The sequence below is a fragment of the Panthera onca genome, chromosome B1, assembly GCF_046562875.1.
Source record: "Panthera onca isolate mPanOnc1 chromosome B1, mPanOnc1 haplotype 2, whole genome shotgun sequence".
Taxonomy (NCBI): Eukaryota; Metazoa; Chordata; class Mammalia; order Carnivora; family Felidae; genus Panthera; species Panthera onca.
In genome coordinates, this window is record NC_138342.1 from 83,036,788 (window position 1) to 83,064,123 (window position 27,336).

Consider the following 27,336-nt stretch of genomic DNA (forward strand, 5'->3'; position numbering starts at 1 on the left):
TAGGCCATTATCTTGCTAATGGATGTACACAATACATTGAGAGAAAGCACAGATGCTCACAGATACAGTTCTAGGCTATCGTGACTTGATTGTAAGATGCTGAGTGTGCTTCCCAGGGAAGGGGCTTGGTGGGGCTACCTTCACTGCTCAGGGTCCACACTGCCTCTATAACAGGCTTGCTGCAAAACACGTTGAATGCTATTTTGCTTTTCACCTTTTTTTGGTAAAAGCAAAATTCCTCTTCAGGATTTCTTTTGGTTAGCAAAAACAAGTACTAATGTAGGTCTTTTGTAAAAGCAAAGTAGCCTAACACAAACTTTGGAAAAGCAGGAGATACTTGTATTTACATAATATTGTGCCATATCATATGTAGACCACATGTAGCATAGTGTAATGGAAAGGATACTAGGATGAACTAAAATCAGAAAACCTCGTTTCTAATTTTGACTTCCAACAGCATATAACCTTTGAGCAAATTGTTTACATTTAGCTTCTCCAAGTTTCACTTTCAACATCTGTAAAATACAGAGAATAATTCTTTTTGTTTACGGTAGGATAGTGCAAGTCAGGGTGGTAGAATATAACATTTCCCAAAGAGTCCATTGTGTGTATCCTGTAATTTGCAGAATACTAGCAAGTATGGCAAGAGGAAAGGATTCTGTGAGCAACTGAGTTAGAAAAGTGTGGGGTGAAATCAAATCAAATAGTTTTCTTGGCTGTAGAAATTTTCAGCATATTTAATCATATAATATTAGGTGTAAGTTTCCTTAAATATTTTCTAAACTTAAACAGCCTTGAAGATCCCTTTGCTTACAGCATGTTGTAGGACTAGAACCACATGGACAACACTTTGGGAAACACCAATGTATTTAAAAGATAATGGGGGTACCTGGGTGGCTCAGTCAGTTGAGCATCCGAGTTTGGCTTAGGTCATGATCTCATGGTTTGTGAATTTGAGGCCTGCGTTGGGCTCATTCCTGTCAGTGCAGAGACTGCTTTGGATCCTCTGTCTCCTTTTCTTTCTGCCCCAACAGCCCCCCTCAAAAATAAATAAGCATTTTTTAAAAAAAATTACAAAATAGGGGCGCCTGGGTGGCTCAGTCGGTTGAGCGGCCGACTTCGGCTCAGGTCATGATCTCGCGGTCCGTGAGTTCGAGCCCCGCGTCGGGCTCTGTGCTGACTGCTCAAAGCCTGGAGCCTGTTTCAGATTCTGTGTCTCCCTCTCTCTGACCCTCCCCCATTCATGCTCTGTCTCTCTCTGTCTCAAAAATAAATAAACGTTAAAAAAAATTTTTAAAAAATTACAAAATAAAAGATCATGGACACCTGAGACACCTCAGGTCAGAAAAACCTTGAGTTCCAACTCCAGCTATACGCTTAACACCTATAGGGCCTTGAAGTCTGTTTCTTCATATGTAAGGGGGATATTAGTATTAAACTGACAGAGATGTTTAGTCTATTAAATGAAGTAATTGTTAATAGCAGTGTATTTTTATTGAGTATTTACCACATGTCAAACACTATTCTAAGTGCTCTGCATAGATTATGCAGTCCAGTTCTCCCAAAAATTTGAAAGTAACCACTATTTTTAACCCCATCTTACAGACGAAGAAGTGAAAGCAAAAATTGCATATTTAAAATTTATAGTGCAATACTTACATACTAGGCACCTAATAAGTGTTATCTCTCAGTGTCTGCTTCATTCACTAGATTTTTTGTTAGGAACAAAATGATACAGTGCAAGTATATCATTTTTTTTTATAGTATAAAGCACTAAACACATGTACGGTGTGTGTATACAATGTGGAATATACTTACATACATGATATATTCATTAGCATGACAAGTAGTTTCAGAAATTTTACCATCCCAGACTCAACTAACCAAAGATTCTTGATGACTGGTATATCTAATGAGAACTTGCCTATAGGAGTTCCATTCTGCCCACACATAATCATTATGGTTGAACATTGGAATATACCATGGTACTTTTTATTTTTAGAAACAATGGGCAAAATCTTCTCCCTTGGATATAAATTAAAGTTAAAAGAATTTCCTAATAGCACCTGAGTTAAATTAGGCATTTAAGAAATGTATATATTTGTCGAGATAATTAGAGAAAGAGAATCAATATTTGAGACTATAACTCTGATGTATTACTCGTAGAGAAAAGAATTTGAACCTAGTGTATAATTTTTTGACATACAAATTTCCAAATTATGTTTGACTTAGGCTATTATGTGAAGTTAGTTTATATATTCTGAGTATACATTGAGCTAGAGAGCGAGGAATTAAATGGGAGGTTTAAAACAAAATTAGGGGGTCTTTTTGAGGGAATTATTCATTTTTTTGTTTATATAAAAATTTCACTTCTTTATGAAACTTAAATCAATGGAGAATCTGTGAATGGTAGAGATTTAAATAATTCCTTAAGCATGCTAAAAATTGATATCAATGACTCCCCCTTTTTTGTAGACCTCAACTGGTGGATGCTGTCACCTCCGCTCAGACTTCAGACTCATTAGACGCCATTTTGGACTTTTTGGATTTCAAAAGTGACAGTAGCATTATCCTCCAGGAGAGGTTTCTCTATGCCTGTGGATTTGCCTCCCATCCCAATGAAGAACTCCTGAGAGGCCTCATTGTAAGTCAAATGAACACTGTGAAAATAAAGTTTGTCAGCTGCTAAAAAGTTCATAAGACTCTAAACAGGAATTGGGCTATCTTCCATCCATTAATCATTAACTATAGTACACTATTTCACATAATGTCTTCTTTGCAATTCCTCTAAATAACATAAACTATACCATATAGAAATATAAAGATTGTATTCACCCATCATATAATGTGACATGGGATAAAATTTCAGAGGAGATGAGTCTTGGTTATACTTCAAAATTTTATTTTATTTTATTTGTTTTTTAAGTTTATTTATTTATTTTTGAGAGAAGAAAAAGAAAGCATGAATTGGAGAGGGGCAGAAAGAGAAGGAAAGAGAGAGAATCCCAAGCAGGCTCCACGCTGTCGGGGCAGAGCCCGATGGGGGTTCAAATCGAAGAACTGTGAGATCATGACCTGAGCTGAAGTTGAGTGCTAAACTGACTGAGCCACCCAGGCACCCCCCAAAATTGATTTTAAAAGATTTATTTTGAGTTCAAAAGTCTTCACAGCATTTAATATACAATACATTGAAGAGGTACAATTCTTCCAATATTAAAAAATTTATATTGGAAATAAAACTAGACTTCTCTTGGGTCCAAGATTTAAAAACAAAATGTGCACTTATCTGCTTATGATCTAGTGGAATAACTCATAATTTTTTCGGAAAGTGAGATCGTTTAAGAACCTGATAAAAGCAATGAAACCCCGGGGCACCTGGGTGGCTCAGTTGGTTGAGCATCCAACTCTTGATCTTGGCTCAGGTCATGATCTCACGGTTTGTGGGTGCAAGCCCTGCATTGGGCTCTATGCTGGCAGCAAGGAGTCTGCTTGGGATTCTGTCTCTCCCTCTCTCTGCCCCTCCCCCTCTTGTGGTCTCTCCTTCTCTTTCTCTCTCAAAATAAATAAATAAACTTTAGAAGAAGAAGAAAAAAGCAATGAATCCCCTCTTCACCCATACACAAAATTTTACAGATCTCTTTTCCTTTTTTGTTCACTAACTAACCCAGTGAGCCCAATCCATAAACCTCTCAGGAGTTTATAGACTTCCTGAGTTCATAGTTCATATGTTAATAAGACTTGCATAGGAGAGATTCCATAAACTCTTCCATTCAAAGTTAGGTAGTGAATTTGCAAGTATCCCCAAATCAAAATTTTGAATTTGCTATCTAGGAACATAAAACAGTTCTCTTAGACATTGGTTACTTTGTGTCTTCATTTCTAAAAATGTCCCTCAGAAATGTTTAAATATTTTGATAACCTATTTTATCTCTGTTTGGCTAATAGAGTAAGTTCAAAGGTTCCTTTGCGAGCAATGACATCAGAGAAACTGTTATGATCATCATTGGGGCCCTCGTCAAGAAGTTGTGTCAGAATGAAGGCTGCAAACTCAAAGTAAGTGTGAATCCAATCTTGTGTGTTATATAGTTCCAGACCATTCTATGTCTTACTGAGCTGCCCACCACTGGCCCTCCTATTTCCCCTTACCTTACGCCACTTTCTTTATTTCACAGCAATTATTGTTATCTAACATACCTGATATAATTCCGTTATTCATTACATTTATTGCTTATTTTTGTCTTCTACTGAAATCATAAGCTCCATGCATAAATGGATCTTTGTCTTGTTAACGCCAATTGCTTAAAATATGTGATGCATAATGTTCAACAAATGCTTGCTAAAGAGTAAATAGTCTATTAATCCCTCACCAATTGTATTTATTAAGTGCCCACTATGTATGCAGCCTTCAATGGCATGTATGGTATAGTTCTTATTCTTAGAAAAAATATTAGACTCTAGGGCTATCTCCTAGAGAAGAACTTTATAAGTGTGGTTTGCAGTTTTGAGTTTTGATGGTGTGAATTTAGTTATTTCTAATTACCGAAAACTTTACATTTTATTTTTAATTTCATTTGCTCAAAGTTTATCCATTTGCCAGAGTGGACTATCAACTTTGACACCTTTCTCATAAAAAACCAAAAACTCACTTTGTAAGCTTAACTAGATGTAGAAGATCCAAATAGATTAGTATCCAATGTAGCCTATCTTTCTATAATGCAAATAGATTGAAAATGTTAAATATATAAAAAGTCTTTTTCTGTCCACATTTATTATATAGCCAGCTTATAGTCAGCATTTTTCTTCTATCTCAAAAAAGACGTCACTGTATTATTTTGCTAACAGAATGCTTGCTCTTAAAAATAATATAGAAAACATTCTTGAAACCAAATAGTTCCAAAAGAGGCAACCCATAACTAGAATGTAAGCTAAGTGTGAAAAAGATTACTAAAAAAGAAATGGCATTGAAAATGTTTGAGTATCAGCTTAGTAAGCTCAGGCAGAGATCAAATTTGTACTATTTCTATGACATCAAAGAACTATAACTTCTTATATTTTCCAATTTCCATGATTATTTGAGTAGCCAATTTACCTCAGTAATCCTGTATCAAATATCTTGGCTAAAGACAAAGCTCATACCTGAAAACACCCATTCACATAATTTAATGAACATCTACTCTGTGCTAAATGTAATGTTAATCCCTTAATATAAAAATGCATAAAATATTCTACCATCCTCAAAGATCTTCCACTCCATTTCTCAAATACAAACAAAAAATAATATTGAAATATAAACGAAGTGCTCTGAGAATACGGAATATGTAGCAAACTATTCTGTTTGGGGGTGCTAGGGAAAGTTTCACCAAAATAGTGATATTTGAACTTCATACAGAAAAGCTCTTTAGGTGAAGAGATGGTAGTATGGAATGAAGGACATTCTAGGAGAAATACAACAATGCATGAAAAGGCCCAATGTCAAAATTGGTCTGGTATGCCTGAGAACATGAGAAATTCTGTGGGGCTGGAAAACAAAGTATTCATATTTATGGGGCAGATAGATAAGAGTGGAAATACAGAAAAGAGAAAAGAGGTTGGATGTTTATTAATGAGAAGCTAACAAGTCTGACCTTCATTCCATAGAGAGAAGGGAGAATAGTGCGTTTTTAGGCAGGTGAATGATATGCTCAGATATTTTTTTATTTAGAAAGAAGCAGAGTATATGGACCAGCTGTGGACTGGATTAGAGTCAGCAAGATTTGATTGGAAATATTTGCAACAACTGGGCAAGAATAAGTAAAGGTCTGAATTAACATAGAGGCAGCAGGTAGAGAGAAGGAGACAGCTTCAAGAACCATTTAGGAGGTAGAGTTAATAGTACCCAGTGACTGACGGGATGTGGGTGGGTAGTGTGAAAGAGGTAAGAAGATGGGTGACTATTAAGCTTCCAGGGTAGGTTACTAGGTGTGGTGATGTCAACCACTTAAGCACAATTTATAGAACCCGGTTTGGGGGTTGGGAGGAGGGTAGAGCTATGAATTTGTTTTGGTCATGTTAAATTTGAAGTCCTTTGGGCCACCAAGTTGAGTTGTCCAAAAGGCAGATGGCCATATCCACCTGCAGCCCAGAAGAGGAGTTAGGGCCAGGAACAGAGAGTGGCTGCAACCTTGAGAGAGAATAGAATAGCACAAGAAGGAAACTGAACAAAGGATTAAATGTAAAGTTTTGCTGATAACAGGAGAGCCAAGTTCTACTCACATCTTTAGATTTACCTTGTAGGTAGCTCAAAACTATCCACTATCACTGTCATTCAATTCTGTTAATGTTTTTGAGCAACTTTTAAAACAATGCATCTTTGAAGAAAATTAGTCACCAGATAGATTGTTGTAAATGCTCACATTTTCTTTTCAACGTTCTGCTATGGAATATTCATCTATCTCCAGCCCAAATCACAGACATATGAATAGGAAGAAAATGATGTACTCTAAGCAAAAATTTAAGGTATCTCCTTACAAGGCATACAATACTTCTACTGCCCAAATGGTACCTGCCATCTGATAGACTACTAAAGATTTTCCAGCATTTGCTAGCATGAAAGCTCCCACCTGCCCTGTGACAGTCCGAGTGGCAGCTGGTCAAGTTTACTCATTGAGTACAAAGCCCCCTATTTCTTTTTTCTATTAGTTTTTGGCGTATATTTCAACCTCCTTGCCTCCTAATTTTGTTTTTCCTCAAATTTGCACTTGAAAAAATTCAAACCTATAGAAAAGTTGTAAGAATAGCACAATTCCACAAACATCTGTGTGCCCTTCATCTAGATTTGCCAATTTTCAACATCTTGCATGTTTCCATTATGTCATTCTGTTTTATTTCATTTTATTTGTACTTATATTGAACCATTTGAGATTGAGTTGCAGATATCTGGCATTTTACCCCTAAATTCTTTACTTCTAATTACTTAAGTGCTATTGCATCTTGGCCCTTAAGATGGACAAAATACGTATATTTGTATTTATATTTATCATATGGTGAGTGCATACTGCTGTCTTTGATTCCCAGTACAACAAGCTTCTTTCTCTCCTTCCATGCCATAAATTTATCTTCCTTCTCCTATAGTGAGAACCTTGGTGTTCTAGAACATCAACCTGTTGATTCATTTGCTCAGTTCTAAAATGCACACAAAATAGTTTGGGAATTGCTACACCGATATTGCTACAAAAATCAGGCTAAATAAAGGTTAAGACTTCATCACAGTTCTTTTGTTTTGGAATATACTAGAGATAGACAGCCAGATGGGGCACCTGAGTGCCTCAGTTGGTTAAGCGTCCGACTTTGGCTCAGGTCATGATCTCATGGTTTGTGGGTTCGAGCCCCTTGTTGGGCCCTGTGCCGATAGCTCGGAGCCTGGAGCCTGCTTTGGATTCTGTGTCTCCCTCTCTGTCTGCCCCGCCCCTGCTCATGCTCTCTCTCTCTCTTTCTCTCTGTGTCTTTCAAAAATAAATAAATGTAAAAAAAAAAAAGATAGACAGCCAGGGGTCCATATTCAGAAGTCTCTGTTATTCTTTTTTGTTTAGTTATGTTAGCAGTTTGATACACATATACATTCCCTGCTGTTTGAATTCACTTTTAGCAATCTTCCATCCTTGCTGATTGAGTTGTATTTCTTAAATATGTGAAATATTGACATGTTCAAAAGTCAAAACTGCATTTTAAAAGCATTCTCAAAGGGGTCCTGTTCCCTTTCTTACCCCTTCCACCCATTCTCACCAGCCTCCTCCATGTAACCAGTGTCAGTTTTTGGTGTCTCCTTCCTGTGCTTCCTAAGCAAATGTACACACACATTTTTACTTATTTTTTCTTTCACAAAATATACACTCTTTTGTGTCTTATTTTGTCCTCCTAACAACATACCCGGGAAGTCATCCCATACTGTTCTCAGAGATCTTCCTTGTTCCTTTTAGCAGTGCTTAGAACTGCATGTGTCGGCATACCAGTGTCCTCAGCATCTCCCGCCTGTGTTCAGTAGGTGGTTTCTACCATTTTGCTGTTACAAATAATGCTGAGATGAATAATCGTAGGCACATTTTTTTCTCCTTTTTGGAGGCATAGCCTCAGGGCTAGGGTTGCTGGAACAAAATGCAGATATGTTAGCTTTTGCCAGTTACCTTCCTTACGAATTGTATCATTTTATGCGTCCCCCAGTAATGCACGAGAACGCCTATTTACCCATAGCCTCAATAGGAAAGTGTCTTATCAAACTTTTGAATCTTTTAATCAATCTGATAGTTGAGAAATGGCATTTCTCTTATTACCTGTGAAATTTAGTGCCTTTCCTTCCATTTAGAGACCTTTTATATCTTCCCCCACTCCTATCCCTCTCTCTCTGTCTCTCCTCTGGTGCGTGTGTGTGTGTGTGTGTGTGTGTGTGTGTGTGTGCGTGTGCACGTCCCTGTAGCTTAATTTCATAATTTCCAAATCCTACAGATGGATTAGATTTTAGGACTCTTTAAAGATGAAACTGAAGCCCCTAAAACATAGATAGTGACAAAAACCAGAATCTAGGTGTCCCTATTTTTACTTTGCTTTTCCATTGACTTACTAACTTATACTCAATCATTTTTTTTTCCCTAGGCCAGGAAAAGGGGCCTTTTTGATTAAAGAACATATGTGAAAAGTACCTAGCAAAGTATCTGCCATATAGAAGACATTTTTCTGAAATATTTTTTGAACTGTATGGCAGCATTAATCAAATTTTGATTCAAGTGGAAACAAGCCCTTTTTAAACATTGAGAACAAGACCTTATGGTCAAGTTCTAAGTATTTTCACCAAATTATTACTTAAGAAGAAGTACGTGGCATCATTTAGGTGCCATTTAATTGTTGCTTTAGAAATTCAATGAGTGGATAGTTTTACGAATAATCGATCACAAAGGAATTTTAAAAATGACTTTATACATTCAGAATGTGTTCAAAAGTAAATATACCTATTTTTTTAAGTGTTTACTTATTTACTTTGAGAGAGAGCAAGTGCACATGTGCACACAAGTAAGGGGCAGAGGGAGAAAGAGAGAATCCCAAGCAGGCTCTGTGCTGTCAGCATAGAGCCTGATGCCAGGCTCAATTCCACAAGCCATGAGATCATGACCTGAGCTGAAATCAAGAGTCGAATGCTTAACTGACTGAACCACCCAGGTGCCCTATATATCTATTATTAGTCGTATAAATTGCTTCTTACGAATATGTTAATTTTTGCATTTCTTAAAAAAAAAGAACACCTTTATAAAGTATACTTATTCATTTTTATTGTGTGTCTGAGTCAGGCAACTAGTGCAAAACTTTCTAAAACTTTAGGCTGTTTTTGGAGCGCCTGGGTGGCTCATTCGGTTGGGCATCTGACTTCAGCTCAGGTCATGAGCTCACAGTTTGTGGGTTCAAGCCGCACGTCGGGCTCTGTGCTGACAGCTCAGAGCTTGGCGCCTGGTTCAGATTCTGTGTCTCCCTTCCTCTCTCTGTGCCTCCCCTGCTCATGCTCTGTCTGTCTCTCTCTTTCTCTCTCTCAGATAAACATAAAAAATAAAATAAAAATTAAAAAAAATAAATAAAACTTTAGGTTGTTTTCTTAGGTCCAAGAGTGAAGTCAGTATTGTCCAAGCCTTGTGTAATTTGTGGTCGTATGTATGTTTGAGGTAGTATGTGATTTTTTTAGGCAGTGGTAGAAGCCAAGAAATTAATCCTAGGAGGACTTGAAAGAGCAGAGAAAAAAGAGGACACCATGATGTACCTATTGGCTCTGAAGAATGCTCTGCTGCCGGAAGGCATCCCACTCCTTCTGAAGTTTGCAGAGGCTGGAGAAGGGCCCGTCAGCCACCTCGCTACCACCGCTCTCCAGAGATACGATGTCTCTTTCATAACTGATGAGGTAAAAGAATATTTGTAACATAAACAAAAGAAAAGAAGCATGCCTAAACTTGAGTCAAATGCAAAGTTCTCTGAAGTCATCCTATTTTTTTTTTCCAAACTGAGGATCTCTCTTTCCTGTTTAGAAATAACTCTTAAATTGAATTTAAGGCTATTTTGAAGCAGCCTCACATTTTGAATAGATAATGTCCCGTATCCTGAAGCATAAATATTGAAGCACATTCTCTTATTTTAAGAAACAAACTCTTTCCAGAAATATCTTTACTTCCATAAGTTTTAAGATGCTGTTAAATTTTCAACACTGAAATATCCTGGCTTAAGGATTACTGCGGTGGTTCCTATAGCTACATTTTCAGGAAGCCATCTAAATTAAACTTTTCTAAGAGCGGAAAAGTCTATAAGCCTCAAGATAAGCTGTCTGCTGAGAATGATATTTCCGGTTTGCAGCTGAGAACCCTCCCACTGCTTTTGTGTCAAAGTCGGTAGGCTGCAGAGCATGATGGCTAGGGCCACAAGTGTTTGAGACAGACAGACCCACAAATAAATTGACTGTTCCTTCCCAGTTGTTTTGCTCAGGTGAGTCATTTAACTCCTATATACCTGAGAACAAGGCCAAGATTTAGGGGAAATAAAAAAAAGCAGAGGGAAGTGGGAATTGAAAGAACTGTTCAGAAATGCCTAGTACAGAGCACCCCCACCTCACTCCATACCACATAATGCTAGTAACCAATGAAATTATTCGTTGCCACAGAATGCCATTATTTTGGCAAGTTTTCTTTGGTGTTAATATTTTGTTTTAAAAAAAAAGTCCCTAATGTAGCCTGTGGACTCCGGGTGACAACGATGTGGCAGTATGGGTTTTATCACATGTAGGATGCAGGATGTTGATAGAGGTGAGGTTGTATGTGCTGGGCAGGGAGGAGCCTGGAAGCAAGGGGTATATAGGAATTCTCAGTTTTGCTGTGAACCGAAAATTGCTCTAAAAAATGAAAGTTTTATTAATTTTAAAAAAGGATAAAGGGAAGATCCTGAGAGACTCCACTGCAAGGAAATATCAGCTAATATAGCCATTGCTCCCCAGAGATCTATTGCTATGTCACAGTAGTCTTTAAAAGTCAATATTAGTTGGGTAACACCATGATAAGCTGCAATAACAAATGAGCTACAAAATCTCAGCTTATCAAAAGTTTATTTCTCATTCATGCTATGCCTAGTGTAGGTAAGGAAAATGTGGCTCTAAGCCTACTAAAGTAGTAATAAAAACAGAGGGAGAAGGCACAGCAGCTCTTAACTGTCTCAGTCTAGAAGTTTCCCATGGCCGTTTTCTTCATAGTCCATTAGCTACAATTACGGCCCCAACCTAACTACAAAGAACCTTGGGAAATGTAAGAACACACGTATGTTTTAAGAGCACTAACTGTTCCTGCTACAATATCAATTTAAAAAATCTAGATGTGCACTAAGTTTGAACATCTTTGAACAGGTCAAGAAGACTTTGAACAGGATATACCACCAGAATCGTAAAGTTCATGAAAAGACTGTGCGCACTACTGCAGCTGCTATCATTTTAAATAACAATCCATCCTACATAGAAGTAAAAAACATTCTTCTCTCTATTGGGGAGCTTCCCAAAGAAATGAATAAATACATGCTCACTCTTGTTCAAGACATCCTACGTTTTGAAATGCCTGCAAGGTATGATAGAGTGCACCTGTCTCTCCGTTTATTTAAGCAAGCTTATTTTATTTGTTCAAGCTTATTTGTATATTGGTGTGGTACACATGTGGCTGGTAATAATGGTGTGGTCATTATGCTAGTTTATGTTGCATAAAGCCAAAGTTTGCCAAATTTCCCATGAGAACTATTTAGCGGGCCAGATAAAACAACTTCACTCTGGCACTATGATTTGAAACCCGGTGTATGATTGTTACTCTGGGTCTCCTGTTCAGTCTGTAAATATATATTGCCAAATGTTTATAATGTTTTACAACCCAACTACATTTTTAATAGGATTATTTTTATAAACAGCATAACAAAGCGATGTAAATTCTCACCTAATGGTCTTCCATGTTAACTTTCCAAACGTTAGTGACCTAACATTGTGATCATCTATCACAGATCAAATGAATTGTGACATTGTGAATTAGTGACATCATTGTGATCATCTATCACAGATCAAATGAATTTGCCATTTAAGTTAAATACCTTAAGCATGGCTCATGTTTGGGGACTCCTCAAGGTATGAAGAGTGGGATCAGCAGACTTCATCAGGCTCAGTAACTCTTACTGGATTCATCTTCCTTCCAGTTCCTGGGTCTCTTCCTCTTCATTCACTGATGTCTCCCTTCAAAGTGGGAGTTCCCCAGGGCTCTCTGCACTTCCTTACTGAAACGAGAGGGCTGAAAAAGAAATTTCCATTTCCCCTGAGTTATTTGCACAGCAGTATCCCCAGGAAAGATCAAATTTGAGTATTTTAAGTTGAAAAGGAAACAGATATGGGGGGGGAGTGGGTGTTGGAAAATGGATAAAGAGAAAGGAAAAAAAAATAAGGCAGTAAAAGAAAAAAGGTGTGAGAGGAGTGAGTAGACAGGAGAAAAGAGCAGGGACAGATAAGGAAGAAGAAGGAGCAGATGAGTGAGGGAGGAAGAAGCAAAGTCTGTCTACAACCATGTGTTCCTAGTAGAATGGATTTGACTTCTATTTCTTTGTTTATTTTTATGAGACTCTGACAAGGAGATCCTGAGTGGGTTTTCTGTCCTTGTCTTGTGAACCTAGTGATGCAGGGGATGGTAAAAGAGGAGGCTGTGGGGTAGAGAGCAGCAGGGAAAGGCGAGGAGACCATTGGAAACACTGAAGTTCAGATTCTCACGATCGGAATGGTTCGAGTTGGAAAGGACATCACAGGCCACTTTGCTTGGCATCTCTCCAGTGTGCGGGTCTAGTCTCCTAGCAGGGGCATCCAGTCTTTGCTTGCACCTGGCCAGTGGCAGGGGGCTCACCTCCCCTGAGGGAACTTGTGTCATTATTCACAGTGTCACTAGGACTTCTTTGTGTAACTGAAAGCTTCCCATTGGCCCTATTTGCCCCAATCCTTGGAGCAAAGCAGAGCAGGTCTAATCATTTCATCCACCCGCAGGCCCTTTGAATATTACAAAACAGATATCATGGTGTCCTCAGCCCTTCTCCAGGCTAAATCTTATCACCTAGTGATATTGGGTGGTGGGGGGCACCTATAGGGTCACCATTCCCACCTCTCAATAAGTTTCTACCTCAGGTCCAGATCCTAATTTCTTGAGTGGATTATTTTGATATTTTTTGTGGTGGTGTCATAAATTTATTATTCCTAATATGATTAGTGTTAAGTAGTCAAGATTGGAAAGATCTCAACAGTCCTTAGATAGTAGACAAGATAGAGGCATAGGGCAAGGTTTAAGACTTACTTTAGAGGAGATGGTCATTTATATATGGGTTTTACTGAGATGTCTCTTTAATTGAAAACTACAGAAATAGAAAAAATTCATGGAAATTAACTGTGATATGTCATCAGCCACTGGTATCATTAGAGAATGTAGGAAAATATTTAAAGAAATATTGGGCAACTGCTCCACCATCCCCTGTCTGGTACAGCTTTCCTTGAAAGTATATACTATTTAATAATACAACCATAATGATTCATGGAATATGTGTTTTCCACTCCTGAGGTGTGTCCATCAGTTAGTTTAAGCCATTCATAGCTGGGCATCCTCATCTTGCTGTCATTTTGATACCAAACCAAATTTCAAATATCTGAGGAATGAAGGGGAAAGCCCTAACCTTGATGCTGGCCCTCCAGCTGGCACCTCCCCAGTCTTGGAGCAGCATGGAGAAAATTTGGCCCCTCTTTTTTCCACTGAGGGTTTGGTTTTTTTTTCCAAATCTGACTTGGGAAGCAGCCATTACAATGAATGTGCTTTTTCCTTTTACGTGTTGCAGCAAAATGGTCCATAGAGTTCTGAAGGAAATGGTTGCTCATAATTATGACCGCTTCTCCAAGAGTGGATCCTCTTCTGCCTATACTGGCTACATAGAACGTACGTAACCCAGAAAGGGGTTCTCCCTCTCTGCCCTTCTGCAAGTTGGTATTGTGGGAACTGTTACTAAACTACAAGAGTTGTTTTGTTTTGTTTTGTCATTAGGTACTCCCCATTCAGCATCTACTTACAGCCTTGACATTCTTTACTCTGGTTCTGGCATTCTAAGGAGAAGTAACCTGAACATCTTTCAGTACGTTGGGAAGGCTCATCTTCACAGTAGCCAGGTAACTCATTTTCCATTAATTTTGCTTCATAAATATATAAGAAATTAGTCTGAAGTAAAATAAAAAAAACATACTGATGGTAACACCACAAAATGCATAAGTTAATGGTGGCTTCTGTTTTAAGTTGCTCACAATTCCATCATTTGCAGGAAGCTATATGGTTTATGATGCCAGAGAAAGTTTCAAGCATGAACTTGAAACCTAAGTAATTTGATTTACTAGACTCGTTAAACATCCATTCGTCATTTCAAAGGCAAACATATTCACAAAGTTGAAACTGTGCTAATATTTTTCAGATATGTTTAAAAAATATTTTATTTTTATTCATAGATATATCCGTTAAAGCTCCACTTATCTAACTCTGGAATATATTTTCCTTCTCCGGTTGTTTCTTAATTTTTTTTAACGTTTATTTATTTTTGGGAGAGAGAGAGAGAAAGAGAGAGAGAGAGACATAGAGCACAAGTGGGGGAGGGGCAGAGAGAGAGAGAGAGAGGGAGACAGAGTCTGAAGCAGGCCGCAGGCCCTGAGCTGTCAGCACAAAGCCCGGCGCAGGGCTTGGACTCACTAGCTGTGAGATCTTGACCTGAGCCACCCAGGCGCCTCCCTTCTCTTCCCTTCTCTGGTTGTGTCTAAGAACAGATTGATTCCCCATAAGAACTTTGACTCTCTAAAGAGCCCATCTATATTTTTCAGTACCATTAGGAGAGAAAAGAATAAAGTATAGGCATGTGATGACTGACTGAATTCCATCTCTTTAGTCTTATACAAAATTTGGTTATAATCTATAAAGTCTTCCTAATTATGAAATATACTTCTTTTTATGCATATCAAATTATAGCCTTCTAAATAAGCTCATTTAAGTTTTAAAAATGGTCCAGTCCTACACAAACTTGAGTTCTTATCAATATTATATTATACACCCTTTGGTAGGACGCTAGTCAGAATACCTCTATCCTGAGGAATGTCCTTCTATCCTGAGGAATTGCCATCTGTTTTCTGATATGCGTTCTGAAATGCCAAGCACCCACTGGGTATGGGGCTGGTACAGAGGACGGAGAATATGTAAGATTCCTATGCATGGTGGAGATCTTGATGTGAGCCTCCATCATCTTTTCTTTCAGCTAGAGAGAAAAGTTTGATAGGAAGGGTGTGAGTCATGCCTTGGAGTGTTCCATGTCCTCTTGTAGCAATAGCCTCAAGGCAATTGTCCCAGCATTTCTCCATCTCCTTCTTGGGGCTCTGCCAGACAGCTGATCCATTATGTATGACAGTCCTGGAGGGATTAAGAGTCTCAAGGATGACACCAAAAAAAGGAAAGTTCATGGCATTGGCAGTCACACAGAAAGGGTTTGAGTTCTGCCTCTGCCATTTGAATTTTTTGTTTTTAGTTTTTGCCTCTACAAAATGGATCAATGGGTGTGGGAACTAAAGGAAGAAAATGAATTCACCTTATGTTCAGGCACAGAGGTGTGGTTTGTTTTGTTTGTTTTCTTTTGTTTTGTTTTTGTTTGCCTAGCTGCTGCAGATACCTCAGGTTTTGGAAAGTTCTAGCAATAGCCCAGGAGCCTCACCGTCACTTACGGAATAGGCAAGGAGCTTACGTCATGAATGTGATCTGCATTTCCCCTAGGTAGTCATCGAAGCCCAAGGCCTGGAGGCCTTGATTGCGGCCACTCCCGACGAGGGGGAGGAGAACCTCGACTCCTACGCAGGCATGTCAGCCATCCTCTTTGATGTTCAGCTCAGACCTGTCACTTTTTTCAACGGATACAGTGATTTGATGTCCAAAATGTTGTCGGCATCTGGTGACCCTATCAGTGTGGTGAAGGGACTTATTCTGTTGATAGATCATTCCCAGGTAATCCATTCATTCTGCAAATATTTATTGAATCCCTAGCGTGTTCTAGGCACATTTTAAATGTGCTCAATGCTTGGAGAACACAAGACAAAGTTGCACCCATCTAGGAATTCACATTCTAAGCACCCACCCTAGTGGTATTGCCGCCCGCCCTTCATCCTTTTCCCCTTTGTTACAGGTAAGCAGGGTTTTCTCTCAACTTCATTAGCCCATGAAGACATCTCACTGTTGAGGCAAAAGAGGATATAGTCAATATAATATGAGTATAATAATGCCACATATATCTCAATAAAACTGAAAGAAAAAAAAGACAATACTGATGCTGACAGAAACAAAGAAATTAATGGAGAAAATAACCAAGGCTCTTTTTGTTGTTAATCAAAACTGTGTCATATGGCTATCTCTAGCTTCAAGGAAAACTGGTAAATGTAGTTTTTCAATGGGTGCATTGTCACTCGGAACAAATGAAGAGAAGGACAGTGAACAGGATCTGTCATATCCCTTAATCCTCAAGGTCACATATGAAAAAACAAGTCTCAAATTATATCACAATTTTACATTGCGCATACCCATTGTAGTATTGATTCTGGCGAGATGAATTCTTAATGAATCTATGAAGAAGGCGTAAGAGTGCTGAGTAAGTGGTCCACATTTTAAGACACAGGAATAATTACGGTTCAACACCATCTGTGTGTATTCAACTACCTTTCAACAGTCTGATGGTCAGAATTGGGGTGTGAAACCTGATAAAAACAGTAATCTAGATCAGGCTCAGCAGACAGTTTATGTAAGAGGCAGAAAGCAAATATTTTAGGCTTTGTGGGACATATGGTCTCTGTTGCAACTACTCAACTCTGCCACTAGAGTGGAAACAGCCATCAGCAATATATTAACAAGTGAATGTGCTCCAACAAAATTTTATTTACAAAAACAGCAAGTGGGCCAGATTTGCCTGCAGGCCATAGTTTGCCAACTCCTGGTCTAGATTATCTTTTAAAGTTCTTCTGTTCATTAAGAGAGGGCACCTAAGGCGTATTCTAAGGCAAGATCATCCTGTAGCTATTAAACGTAACCCAATGTCTGAATTTCAGATTGGAGTATTTGGCAGATCAAGGGTAACCATACAAATAGGCTCTTTGAGGCTCCCTGGCTCTGCAGAGCACTCCAGTAATGCCATCCCAGCTTCAGAGGCACATACCACTCTAGGTCAAGTGCTGACATTGAAGGAAATTTTGGCAGTGGATAGCCTGTCACAGCCACCAGGGCAGATGGAATTACTCTGTGCTTACTCTTGCTCTCTCTTTTCGTCTAATTGGATTACTCTTCAGAGAAGGCTGTCTGATAAAGTCAGCTTAATAGAGAGATCCTCTTTAGCCAGCAAAGACCATATTTTCCTGAATGGATGCAATGGTACATGTTGTCAAAATATTAGTGTTTGAACCGTAAGAAACACCTTTGGGGCCAAAGGTGCAAGATCAAAGGAGTCACACTAGCTACAAATGCAAAGCTTTAGTATCTTGTTCCTATAGTTCATAGACAATAATTTAAATAAATATGCATCCTGGGTCAAATAAGGACATAAACCTATGATCTTTTTTCACAATATTTCTCAGAAGATGCTTTCTTGCACACCAGGAGACAAAAGAGAGATGATTTTGTGATAACCATGTGTGGTAATAGAAAAGTATCCTCCCTAGAGACAGTCTGGGTTTTATTCTGTCTCCACATGTGCCACCAAGCCTGAATCTCCTTTTTAATCTTCAAGATATAATGCCTACCATGGAAGATCAGTATGGGAATTAAGTGAGATACCAAATGTAGACCTTTGGGGACACGGTAGGTGCTCAAAACTGTTAGTTTCTCTTATTTTATACCCTCAAAAATTAGAACCACTGCACTATGTGGTTCAGTCCCTTTCCCAAAGAGAGAGTGGTTTGCTCTTCTATAGGGGTTAGTGCTCTGTCCTTCCACGGGGGCTCAGGAAAATTCCTCTGTGACTACAAATAAGAGTTCTTCCATGATCCCTTTGCATGAGAGAAATTGAATCTTCCAAGAAAGCCAAGGTACTCCCTAAAACCCAGACCACAATGGAAATGCTCTCTCCGCATAAAAGGCACATTGTCTAAAAGCTGTGAAATGTTCTTTTCCATGGCACTTGGTGTGCTTTGATATCTACTTAATGTATGGCCAGTGGGAAAGCTAAAGCCCACATCAAAGACCTTTTTTTGATTGAGTGGACTAACAAGATTATAGCTTTCAAATTGGGAAGAGATCAAAAGATCCTAAGAAATACTTTTAAGACAGGGCACACAGTAGGATTCATTTGGGAATAATCACAACCACTGTGCAACTGCAGAACTCTGATATCTGATATTCTGTAGTTCATAGGCATAGGTTAAAATTTGGGCATAATTTTCTGGCTTTCCTAGGATAATTTGTGTTCCTTCATATTAGTTATGATATACGAGACAACCTCGTATCATACTACAACCACATTTTATTCTAGACTAAATGTAGCTGTTAAGTATTCTTAGGGCTCTCCTAATGTGTCCTGAGCTCTGTGTCAAGAATCTCATGCTTTCATCCAAGTGTGTTTTAGACTGAAAGTAGCTTCATGCCACAGTGAGACTTTTTTGATATACCTGGTTGTAAATGAAGGCCTTTGACTGAGATTTCTTGCCATGTTTTTCGGAAAGGGGGAAGAATTCAAGGAGATCAATATGATCCTTTCTAGAAAGCGAAATCACGGCATTTATAGTTGGTGAAAGCATGGCTTCTTTGGTCTGAGTAGGGCAGTTACATAAGGAAGTTAGTCATGCTGGCAGTTACCGTGAATCTAAGATCTTTGGAGGGATATCAAAATTAAGGATATGGAGCCTTTTTTTCCAGAGCCATTATCATTTCCAACACTGTCTCCAGTCAATCTGATTGCAATCCAGCTGAAGAACTTTTAAGCCAACATCACTTCATTAATGTACTCAGAAAATGCAAGACTTAAATGTTGACAAACAACACAAAACAGTGGGCTTCAGACAACTGCAAAATTACTTAGGATGGACTACGTTTGTAAATGAGAAGTGTCCCTCTGGAATATGCTCTTAAGTTCATGTTGGACTTGTTTGTTAATTTGATGTCATTTCAAATGTCAAACAACAAGGTGTTAAGGCTTAGTTAGATTGCCTTGCCTTCCTTTCCCAGCTTTATCTAGGCAATTCCTGGAACTTGTATATTGCACCAGCAGTTTTTATTCTGCATTTACTTTGCCAGCATGACGCTGCAGCTGCCTATATTTGACACAGCACATAGCTAGAGAGGTGCTGAAGGACCACAAGAGATCATCCAGCCCAACTTCTTACCCCCACCCCAAAGCCACAGCTGGATTTCGGGTGACGATGCTTTCATTTTCCCCATTCTGGTAGTTCTCAAATTTATGTGCATCAGAATTACGAGAGCTTATTAAAACCCACATTGCTTGGCCCCATCCTCAGAGTTTCTAATTCAGTAGGTATGGCACTTGCATTTCTAACAAGTTCCCAGATGTTGTTCCTAAGGGGAGCACACTTAGAGAACCTTTGCCTCTCCCAAAGTGAGGCAACGATTGAAAAACATCACCCATCTCAATTGGCACTGCACTTCTCTAGTATTTTAATAGACTAAATACTTGAGCAAATCAACAGTCTACTTCTAGTGATCAAGATTAGAATAATGTGTTTCCAAGCCTAGAGAAAGACTCCAACATTAGCATAGCCCAAATGGTATTATGTATAGCAGGAGGTTGAACATGCCTTTGGAAAGGGGTAGGCTCAATTTGCTTATGATGATGACGATGATGATGATGATGATGATGATATATTTTTGCTTCTAGGAGCTTCAGTTGCAATCTGGACTAAAGGCCAATATGGATGTCCAGGGTGGCCTAGCTATTGACATTTCAGGTGCAATGGAGTTTAGCCTGTGGTATCGTGAGTCTAAAACCCGAGTGAAAACTCGGTAAGCATATGTATAATATTCTATGTAATGAACTGCAGAGATATGCTTTTGGAATTGTTTAGCTCTCTGATTTTTCAAAAATCTGTATTTTCTATTTGTAATGACTAAACCATAGAGCAGGAAGAAACCATGGGAACTCATTCTTTCTATAGCTTCTTATGAGCCAGTTAGTTATCTAATCAACTCAGCCAACAATTGTCACACTTTTAAAGACGTCCACATATAGCATGCCCCATGGATGGGAAGTTCATTTTCTCTTAGTATTCCACGTTAGTAGTTGACAATGCTCTCAGGAAATACTGTCTTGAAGCAAACATTTTAGTTTATCCCTCTCGTTAGGATTTTAAATGTTCCCTCCTTTGCTGTCTTCAGTGGAGAAAAATTAAAAAGATGATCACTTGTGTGCAGAATCTATGTCTTAAATGGTAGGAGTCCTTAAGTTTTTCATTAGCATTCATTTTTCTAAACAAAATGTCCTCAGCTCCTTTTGTTTTTCTAATATAGGTGTCAAATCAAATGAAAGTATTGTATTTTGAGTAAAAGACGATAAATCTGAACCAGTGTGATAATCAAAAGAATGATTCTGTTTGTTGTAAAATCAAAGTAAAGAATATGGAAGTGCAATTGATTTTTACCTTTTTTGATATTTATTTATATTTTTAAGTTTATTTATTTTGAGAGAGACAGAGACAGCACAAGTGGGGAGAGAGGCAGAGAGAGAGGGAGACAGAGAATCCCAAGCAGGCTCCACGCTGCCAACACAGAGCCCAGCGCAGGGCTTGAACTCATGAAACTGCAAGATCGTGGCATAAGCTGAAACCTAGAGTCGAACACTTAACCTACTGAGCCACCCCGGCGCCCCCCTTTTTGATATTTATGAATATGGTGGTGCAGAAGTGAGATAGGAGTGATAAAATTAAATTTTTGATTTATGTTAAACTATGGCTAAAGGAATTGAGAAAAATCAAAAGGCAGCACATTTAATGTGAAAGGTGACCCACAGTGTTACTAAAAGGAACAGAAGAATGAGAAATAGAACGGGCCATCAGAGGGATCAGCAGTATAATTTAGGGCTTCCCAGTGAATTGGTCTTCTTTCTCCTTTTTCTGAAGTATTTTCTAGATAGAAGTTTCCCCAAATTTGACTGAATTGAATTCTTTGCAGAAACAAATCAACAACAGCAACACCAAAAATTATCTGGATTTTTAAAAAGAACACAGTATCCCTAAGAATTTACCAGTATCCACATTGTAGCCAATCTATTTTCAATTTTTCATTTGTTCATTTAAAAAATATCTCTTAAGCCTCTGTTGAGTGTAAGATATTAGAAGGTATGATAAGGGATTCAGGGATTTAAATGATACCACCTCTGACCTACTTTTACACTGACAACAACAGCAGCAGGGACTTTAATTTGCACAGCAAACCTTGATAGTATCCTTCTATCAAAATAGCAGGAGCATAAACTCAGATTTAATTGTGGAGTAATTTCCACAATTTCATTTAAAGTCTACAATTAAATTAGAGTGATCCTAGAGGTAAGCCTTCTGCTTCTTCATCATCATCCAAGCCATGTTCCCCAGTCAACCCAATCTGCCTACTCAGTTCTTAAAGCGATTACTGGAGCACCCACCATATTTGTCCTTCCTAGGGCACGCCTGTACGTGCCCCACTCTAGGAATCGTTTTTTGTGACACAATATTTTTTTCAAATATCTTGGCAACCATAGATATAGAGACCCTTTGGAGACAGTAAACAAATGGAATTGAAATAGCTACACAGAAGCCCACAGAGAGATAGTTACCAAGAGCATTGTTACGAATGTCAACTGTCTTTGTGAGTTTAGACTGCTTTAAGCTAGCTCAGGTGTTTCTGACTTCCTGAGAGAATCACATTCCAAGCATGTTTTCACTCTGGCTCTTGGTATGCCCATAGCAAACAGTAGTACCTGATAGACACTTCATCCCCAGATCTAGAACTGAAGTCTGTGGGAGGGCTCAGGGGAAGGGCAGAACTTCACTGCCTAATCCCTGAAACTAGCCAGGCCCTGATTACCAGCAGAACTCTGACCACATTTAGGTCACACGTTAGTGAGTTCAGACCCTATGAAATTATAGCTGTTGGTCCAAATCAGTTAAATGTGATATTAATGGTGTTTGTTTGTTTGTTTGTTTGTTTTACCTAAATCTTTAGGGTGGCTCTGGCAATAACTGGCAGCATCACTGTAGACTCCTCTTTTGTGAAAACTGGCCTGGAGATCAGCACAGAAACAGAAACAGGCCTGGAATTTATCTCCACGGTGCAGTTTTCTCAGTACCCGTTCTTAGTTTGCATGCAGATGGACAAGGATGGAGCTCCACTTAGGTAAGAGGCAGCGCTCGTGGAATGTTCTCGGGCAGTCCGCATTTGGCCAGGAACTTAACAGCCAGTTTTGAGCATTTAGTTTCAGAAATTACAAGTAAATGATAAAAATACAGTGAAACATAAATTTCCTTTACATACGTAAGAGAATAATTGATAAAGCTTTAAAAAAAAAAAAAAGTCCGTTTCTAGGATACCAAGAAACTATAAGGACCAGTTCATTTGATTCTGGAGATAATATCGTATTCTAGTCCAGAAATAATTTATCAAGGTAACAAAAGGATTTGATTCACCATAAGAGTTGCCACGTAGTTTCAGCAAAAATAGTGGATGTGTATTTACTGTCAGTTAACTTCACAACTGTTTCCTGGACAGAAAGTGCAAAACACAACAGCTGGCAATCATTTACCATGGGTTAAGAGCCCAAATTAATTCATAATTTTTAGGGAATTGTACAATAGCAACTTGACCTTGTTTAAGTTTTGGCTCAAGCTTGAGAGTTTGGGATTTTGAATTAAAAAAAAAATGCTTTCAGTAGAATTCTTAGTGTCTCAAATACTAAATATATGATTGTTCATGTAAGTTTCCTAGCACCTCTTCTACCCTATAGCATCTCATTTATACTGTGCCCTTTGACTCTTCTAATGGTCATTTGTAACAGTACTGCCACATGGAAGTAGAATGCTTTGGGTCTAGTTAGCGCTGACTCCTCTGTTAGTTGTAGAGGTCACCCTGACACATGTTATTAACCATGAAGGCACTTTGTATATTTAAAACAGCAAGCCACATCTTCTATCATCTCCTTCAGTAAGCAGGCCAGAGTTGAGCACCTTCTTTATTTTACTGAAATTTCATGACCCATATAAGGAATACATAAATGATGTCAGTACAAAGATGAGTGGGTTGTATTTTTACAGATAAAAGATAGTAGATTATAATCAGAATATTAAGCTATTGTTAACCCACACTAACTTATTTTTAGAATAAATCTCCACCAATGAATTAAAAAAAAAAAAAAAAAAAAACAACCTTCCTGTGGTTGAAATGCAGTGACCACCAACCCAGGCTCACGGCTAACTGGTTTGGTTCCACATTCCACTTGGCCCAGAGCTCAAGGAATGTTATGCCTGTCAGCATTCTCAGCCTAAATCCAGTTGGACTAGCTCCCAAGGTGGGGCTCCTGGAATGATGGGTGGGAGACATAGCAAGGTCTGCAGAGCTTAACGGCATCTCCAGAAAGCTGAGAAGAATTTGGACCTTCATTCTAGAAAAATGTGTGGCAGGGCTCCTATATTCCAGGAATCTACAGTTTGTCTATTGGTATAGAAAGACATGGGAAGAAAAAAATCACCCCATTCATGGGAACGGAAACTGGTAGTCTTTGGCACTCCCATCCTTTCTCAAATTGCCTTGAAACAGAAGCTTCAAGTCTACACTCAATAATTTGCCTCTGAGGAGTGTGGGGTAACTTGAATATGTGTATAATTTTGTTATTGTTGCTGTCGTCATGCAGGCAATTTGAGACCAAGTATGAAAGACTGTCCACAGGCAGAGGTTACGTCTCTCGGAGAAGAAAAGAAAGCCTCATAGCAGGATCTGAATTCCCTCTCCACCAAGAGAACTCGGAGATGTGCAAGGTGGTGTTTGCTCCTGAGCCAGCAAGTACTTCTAGCGGTTGGTTCTGAAACTGATTGGTGATGTTTCACTTGAATCTGTCTTCCCAGAAGGGATACCATGTGACATGCCTGTGTACTTGCTCTCTGAGAGCACAGTGTTTACATGTTTACCTGTATTTAACATTTTTGTAAAAAGCTATGAAAAGCCTCCAATGATTAAATGTGGGCCTATTCGGTATGCTCCCTATAGTGTCATTCTGAGCCAACATTCGTGACACTTCCGGTAACATTCCCAGTTTTCTTGTCCCTCCATCAAATCCCGTTTAGTGCGGTGGGAAGAGGCTGTCCTGAGAAGAAACGATTGTTTATAAAACACATGACAAAGCACGCATATGCTCGGGAGAACCCAATTTTGTTTTAACAATTTTTAATCAGTGTGTATAAAAACCTTGACAGGACCTTAAGCATGGCTCATTTCTACCAAATGTGTTGCCCAATCAGAAAGCTAAAACAAAAACAAACAAAACACCAGACCTTTTTCTTTTTTTCTTTTTTGAGGGAAAGTGGCAGGGAGGGGATATGACTTTCTAAAGACTTTTGTCACAGCTTCGAGAGTGAATATTTATCTCTTTTGTTGTTAGTTTTACTAAGTATTGAGGTAGAAGGCACACAGATTTAAAACATACATTATCTTTCTGCTGACCATAAAGTCAGACTGCTAGAAGAAAGCCATTTAGTTCTCTGACTTCTGCCCTGTAAAAATACTGGACTTAGCACATAAGAGTTGGAAATACTAATTTCAGACACCCCATTTGATTTTACTTGTGCTGTCTCTTTGAGACTGTCATGTGGTACAGTGTCCTTTATAAGGGACATCTTAATCTAGTCATTATTTTATCTTTCATTCAACTGTTTTGTGGTGAAAGTTCTAGTCTGTTTGAATACAATCTGTACAAAAACCAGAATGGCCAAAAGACTTTAACACTGCTTTTAGAAACTGATGGATTTGGACTTCTAAAATATGAGATCAAGAAAATATTGTCTTTATCTGTACAAATTGAAAGAGCCATGTTAAACATCTTTAAACATCTGTTAATAAAAACAGATATATGTGTTGATAGTGATGAACTCAAAACAGATAATAGTGCTCGTTTGCCCATTAAACACACACACACACACACACACACACACACACACACAATGGACGTTTAGCTAGCCCATCACTGGTTGTAAATTTTAAATGACGTGTGATGAAATAAACATATGGAAATCCTATTGAACTGTTTTTGTCTTCCATTACTTTGGACACCATATTTCTCTGTTTCTGCCACTTTCTGAGCGCAGACACATATGCAACTAAGCCTCTGCCACTCTATAGAGCAGAGCCCTTTGGAAAATGAGCCACTGAGAATAGTCACAGTCAGAACCTGTTGAAAACAAGCTCTAATTGCAGTTTTCATAAGGCTCAGGGCCAGCACTTTCATTGTTATGTTACTGAGAAGAGAAACAGGAATCAAAACCTGGAGCGGGGCGGGGGGGGGGGGCAGTGTATCACTGGTGGTGGCATTGGTCTTGGAAGGAGTACTCTGTAAAGATACTCATGCTACAGCAAAAGCAAATTGATCTAGAGCACTAAGTTAGATAAAGATGTCACAGACATCTCAGGAAGGAACCTCAGCCATGTGATGCTTAATGAACTACAATTGCTTCTGTAAAATGTAAAATAATAATTTACTCAAGAGTGATGACTGTGGTGTTCTGGACATTAGAGTTATAGGACTTCCCAACTGCTTATTTGCCGGGCCAAGTCAAACACTGCAGCCCATTTGGAGAATGGATAGTACTTAGCAACTCTAACTTGCTCCAAAGAAACAAGAAACCTGAAGCATAGAACAAACACTACCTCCTATCTGGATGAAAAGGTAGAAATTTAAGAGGGATGGAGTGATAGTCCACATTTTGGAATGATGTATTGGAGCCAGAAATGTAACCATAAGCCTCACTCGTAGTCTCTGACTTCACTGCTTCAAACACCAGTGTCCGTAGCTCTGTCCCCTGCAAAGATGTCTTCCTGGGAAGGTGCCATAGCTTCTTCCTGTATACCTTAGAAATTTAAGCTGACGGCTTTGCTTCCGTGAAGTGCTGCCATTCCGTATCTCATTAGAGTATTGCCCTCGACAGGTTGCTCCCTGCCTCTCTGAACCTGACCATCGTGAAAAATAATTTTAAAGCTAACACTTCTTCAGTGCTTAGCAGGTTATGTAGCAGGTATTGTAAGCATTGTATATATGTTAAATTATTTAATTGTCACAATAGCTATATTTAATAGGGAGCATTATTATTTCCATATTACAGATCAGCACTGTCCAATAGAAACAGAATGTGGGAGCGCCTGGGTGGCTCAGTTGGTTGAGCATCCTACTCTTGCTTTCAGCTCAGGTCATGATCCCGGGATGGTGGGATCCAGTCCCGCGTCGAGCTCCACGCTGAGTGTGGAACCTGCTTAAGATTCTCCCCCTCTTTATCTCTCTCCCCCTCTATCCCTCTCCTCCCACCTAAAATAAAATTTAAAAAAAGAAACATAATGTAAACCACATAAACAATTTTAAATTTCTAGTAGTGACTTAAAAAAAAATAAACAGAAACGAGTGAAATGAATTTTAATAATATATTTTAACCCAATATATGCAAAGTATTATGTCAACATGTAAGAAATATAAAAAATATTAATGGGATGTTTTGGGGGAGGAGGATTAGATCTTTGAAACGTGATATATAATTAGCATACACTGCACAGCACATCTCAGTTTGGATTAGCCACATTTCAAATGCTTAATAGCCGCATGTGGCTAGTTGTCACTGAATTGGAGAGTACAATTATAGATGGAGAAACTGGGACACAGAAGACATTTAACTTCTGCCACAGAAGACATTTTCTTGGCCAGAAGATGGTAAAACCAGGATTCAAATACAAGTGGTCTTTCCCAGAATCTGCTCTCTGAATTCACTATATTTTCCAGATCATTTTGGTTTTTAAAATTTGCTGCTTAAAGAAGACAGACAGCAGTTATGAAAATGACAAACATGGAACAGCAGCTACAAGGCTTTAAGCTGTATTACAAAGTTTTGAGTCTCAGTGCCCTTCTCTATGATTCTTGCGTCTTTTTCTCTGATATTACCAGAAGTTCTTGTCCACTCGTAGACCTCTATTTGTTTCTTTGCAAGTTTGCCTTTCTCCATGAAGAGTATTACAGTTTTAGCTCTAAATTTAGGTATTTGATCCATTTTGAGCTTATTTG

At 38.7% G+C, this 27,336-nt stretch overlaps 1 protein-coding gene across 1 annotated transcript in view; it reads left to right on the plus strand.

Annotated features, from left to right (window-relative positions):
* The window catches only part of MTTP (microsomal triglyceride transfer protein), a 47,235-nt gene extending 21,918 nt beyond the window's left edge, over nucleotides 1–25,317 (plus strand). The window contains exons 9-18 of the mRNA XM_060654569.3: nucleotides 2,476–2,644; nucleotides 3,946–4,053; nucleotides 9,701–9,913; nucleotides 11,396–11,607; nucleotides 13,885–13,982; nucleotides 14,088–14,209; nucleotides 15,843–16,070; nucleotides 19,936–20,060; nucleotides 22,254–22,424; nucleotides 23,935–25,317. Coding sequence (XP_060510552.1) covers nucleotides 2,476–2,644; nucleotides 3,946–4,053; nucleotides 9,701–9,913; nucleotides 11,396–11,607; nucleotides 13,885–13,982; nucleotides 14,088–14,209; nucleotides 15,843–16,070; nucleotides 19,936–20,060; nucleotides 22,254–22,424; nucleotides 23,935–24,106 — 1,618 coding nt within the window. The 3' untranslated portion in view covers nucleotides 24,107–25,317. The remainder of the gene's footprint in view (nucleotides 1–2,475; nucleotides 2,645–3,945; nucleotides 4,054–9,700; nucleotides 9,914–11,395; nucleotides 11,608–13,884; nucleotides 13,983–14,087; nucleotides 14,210–15,842; nucleotides 16,071–19,935; nucleotides 20,061–22,253; nucleotides 22,425–23,934) is intronic.
* Nucleotides 25,318–27,336: the final 2,019 nt, after the last annotated feature.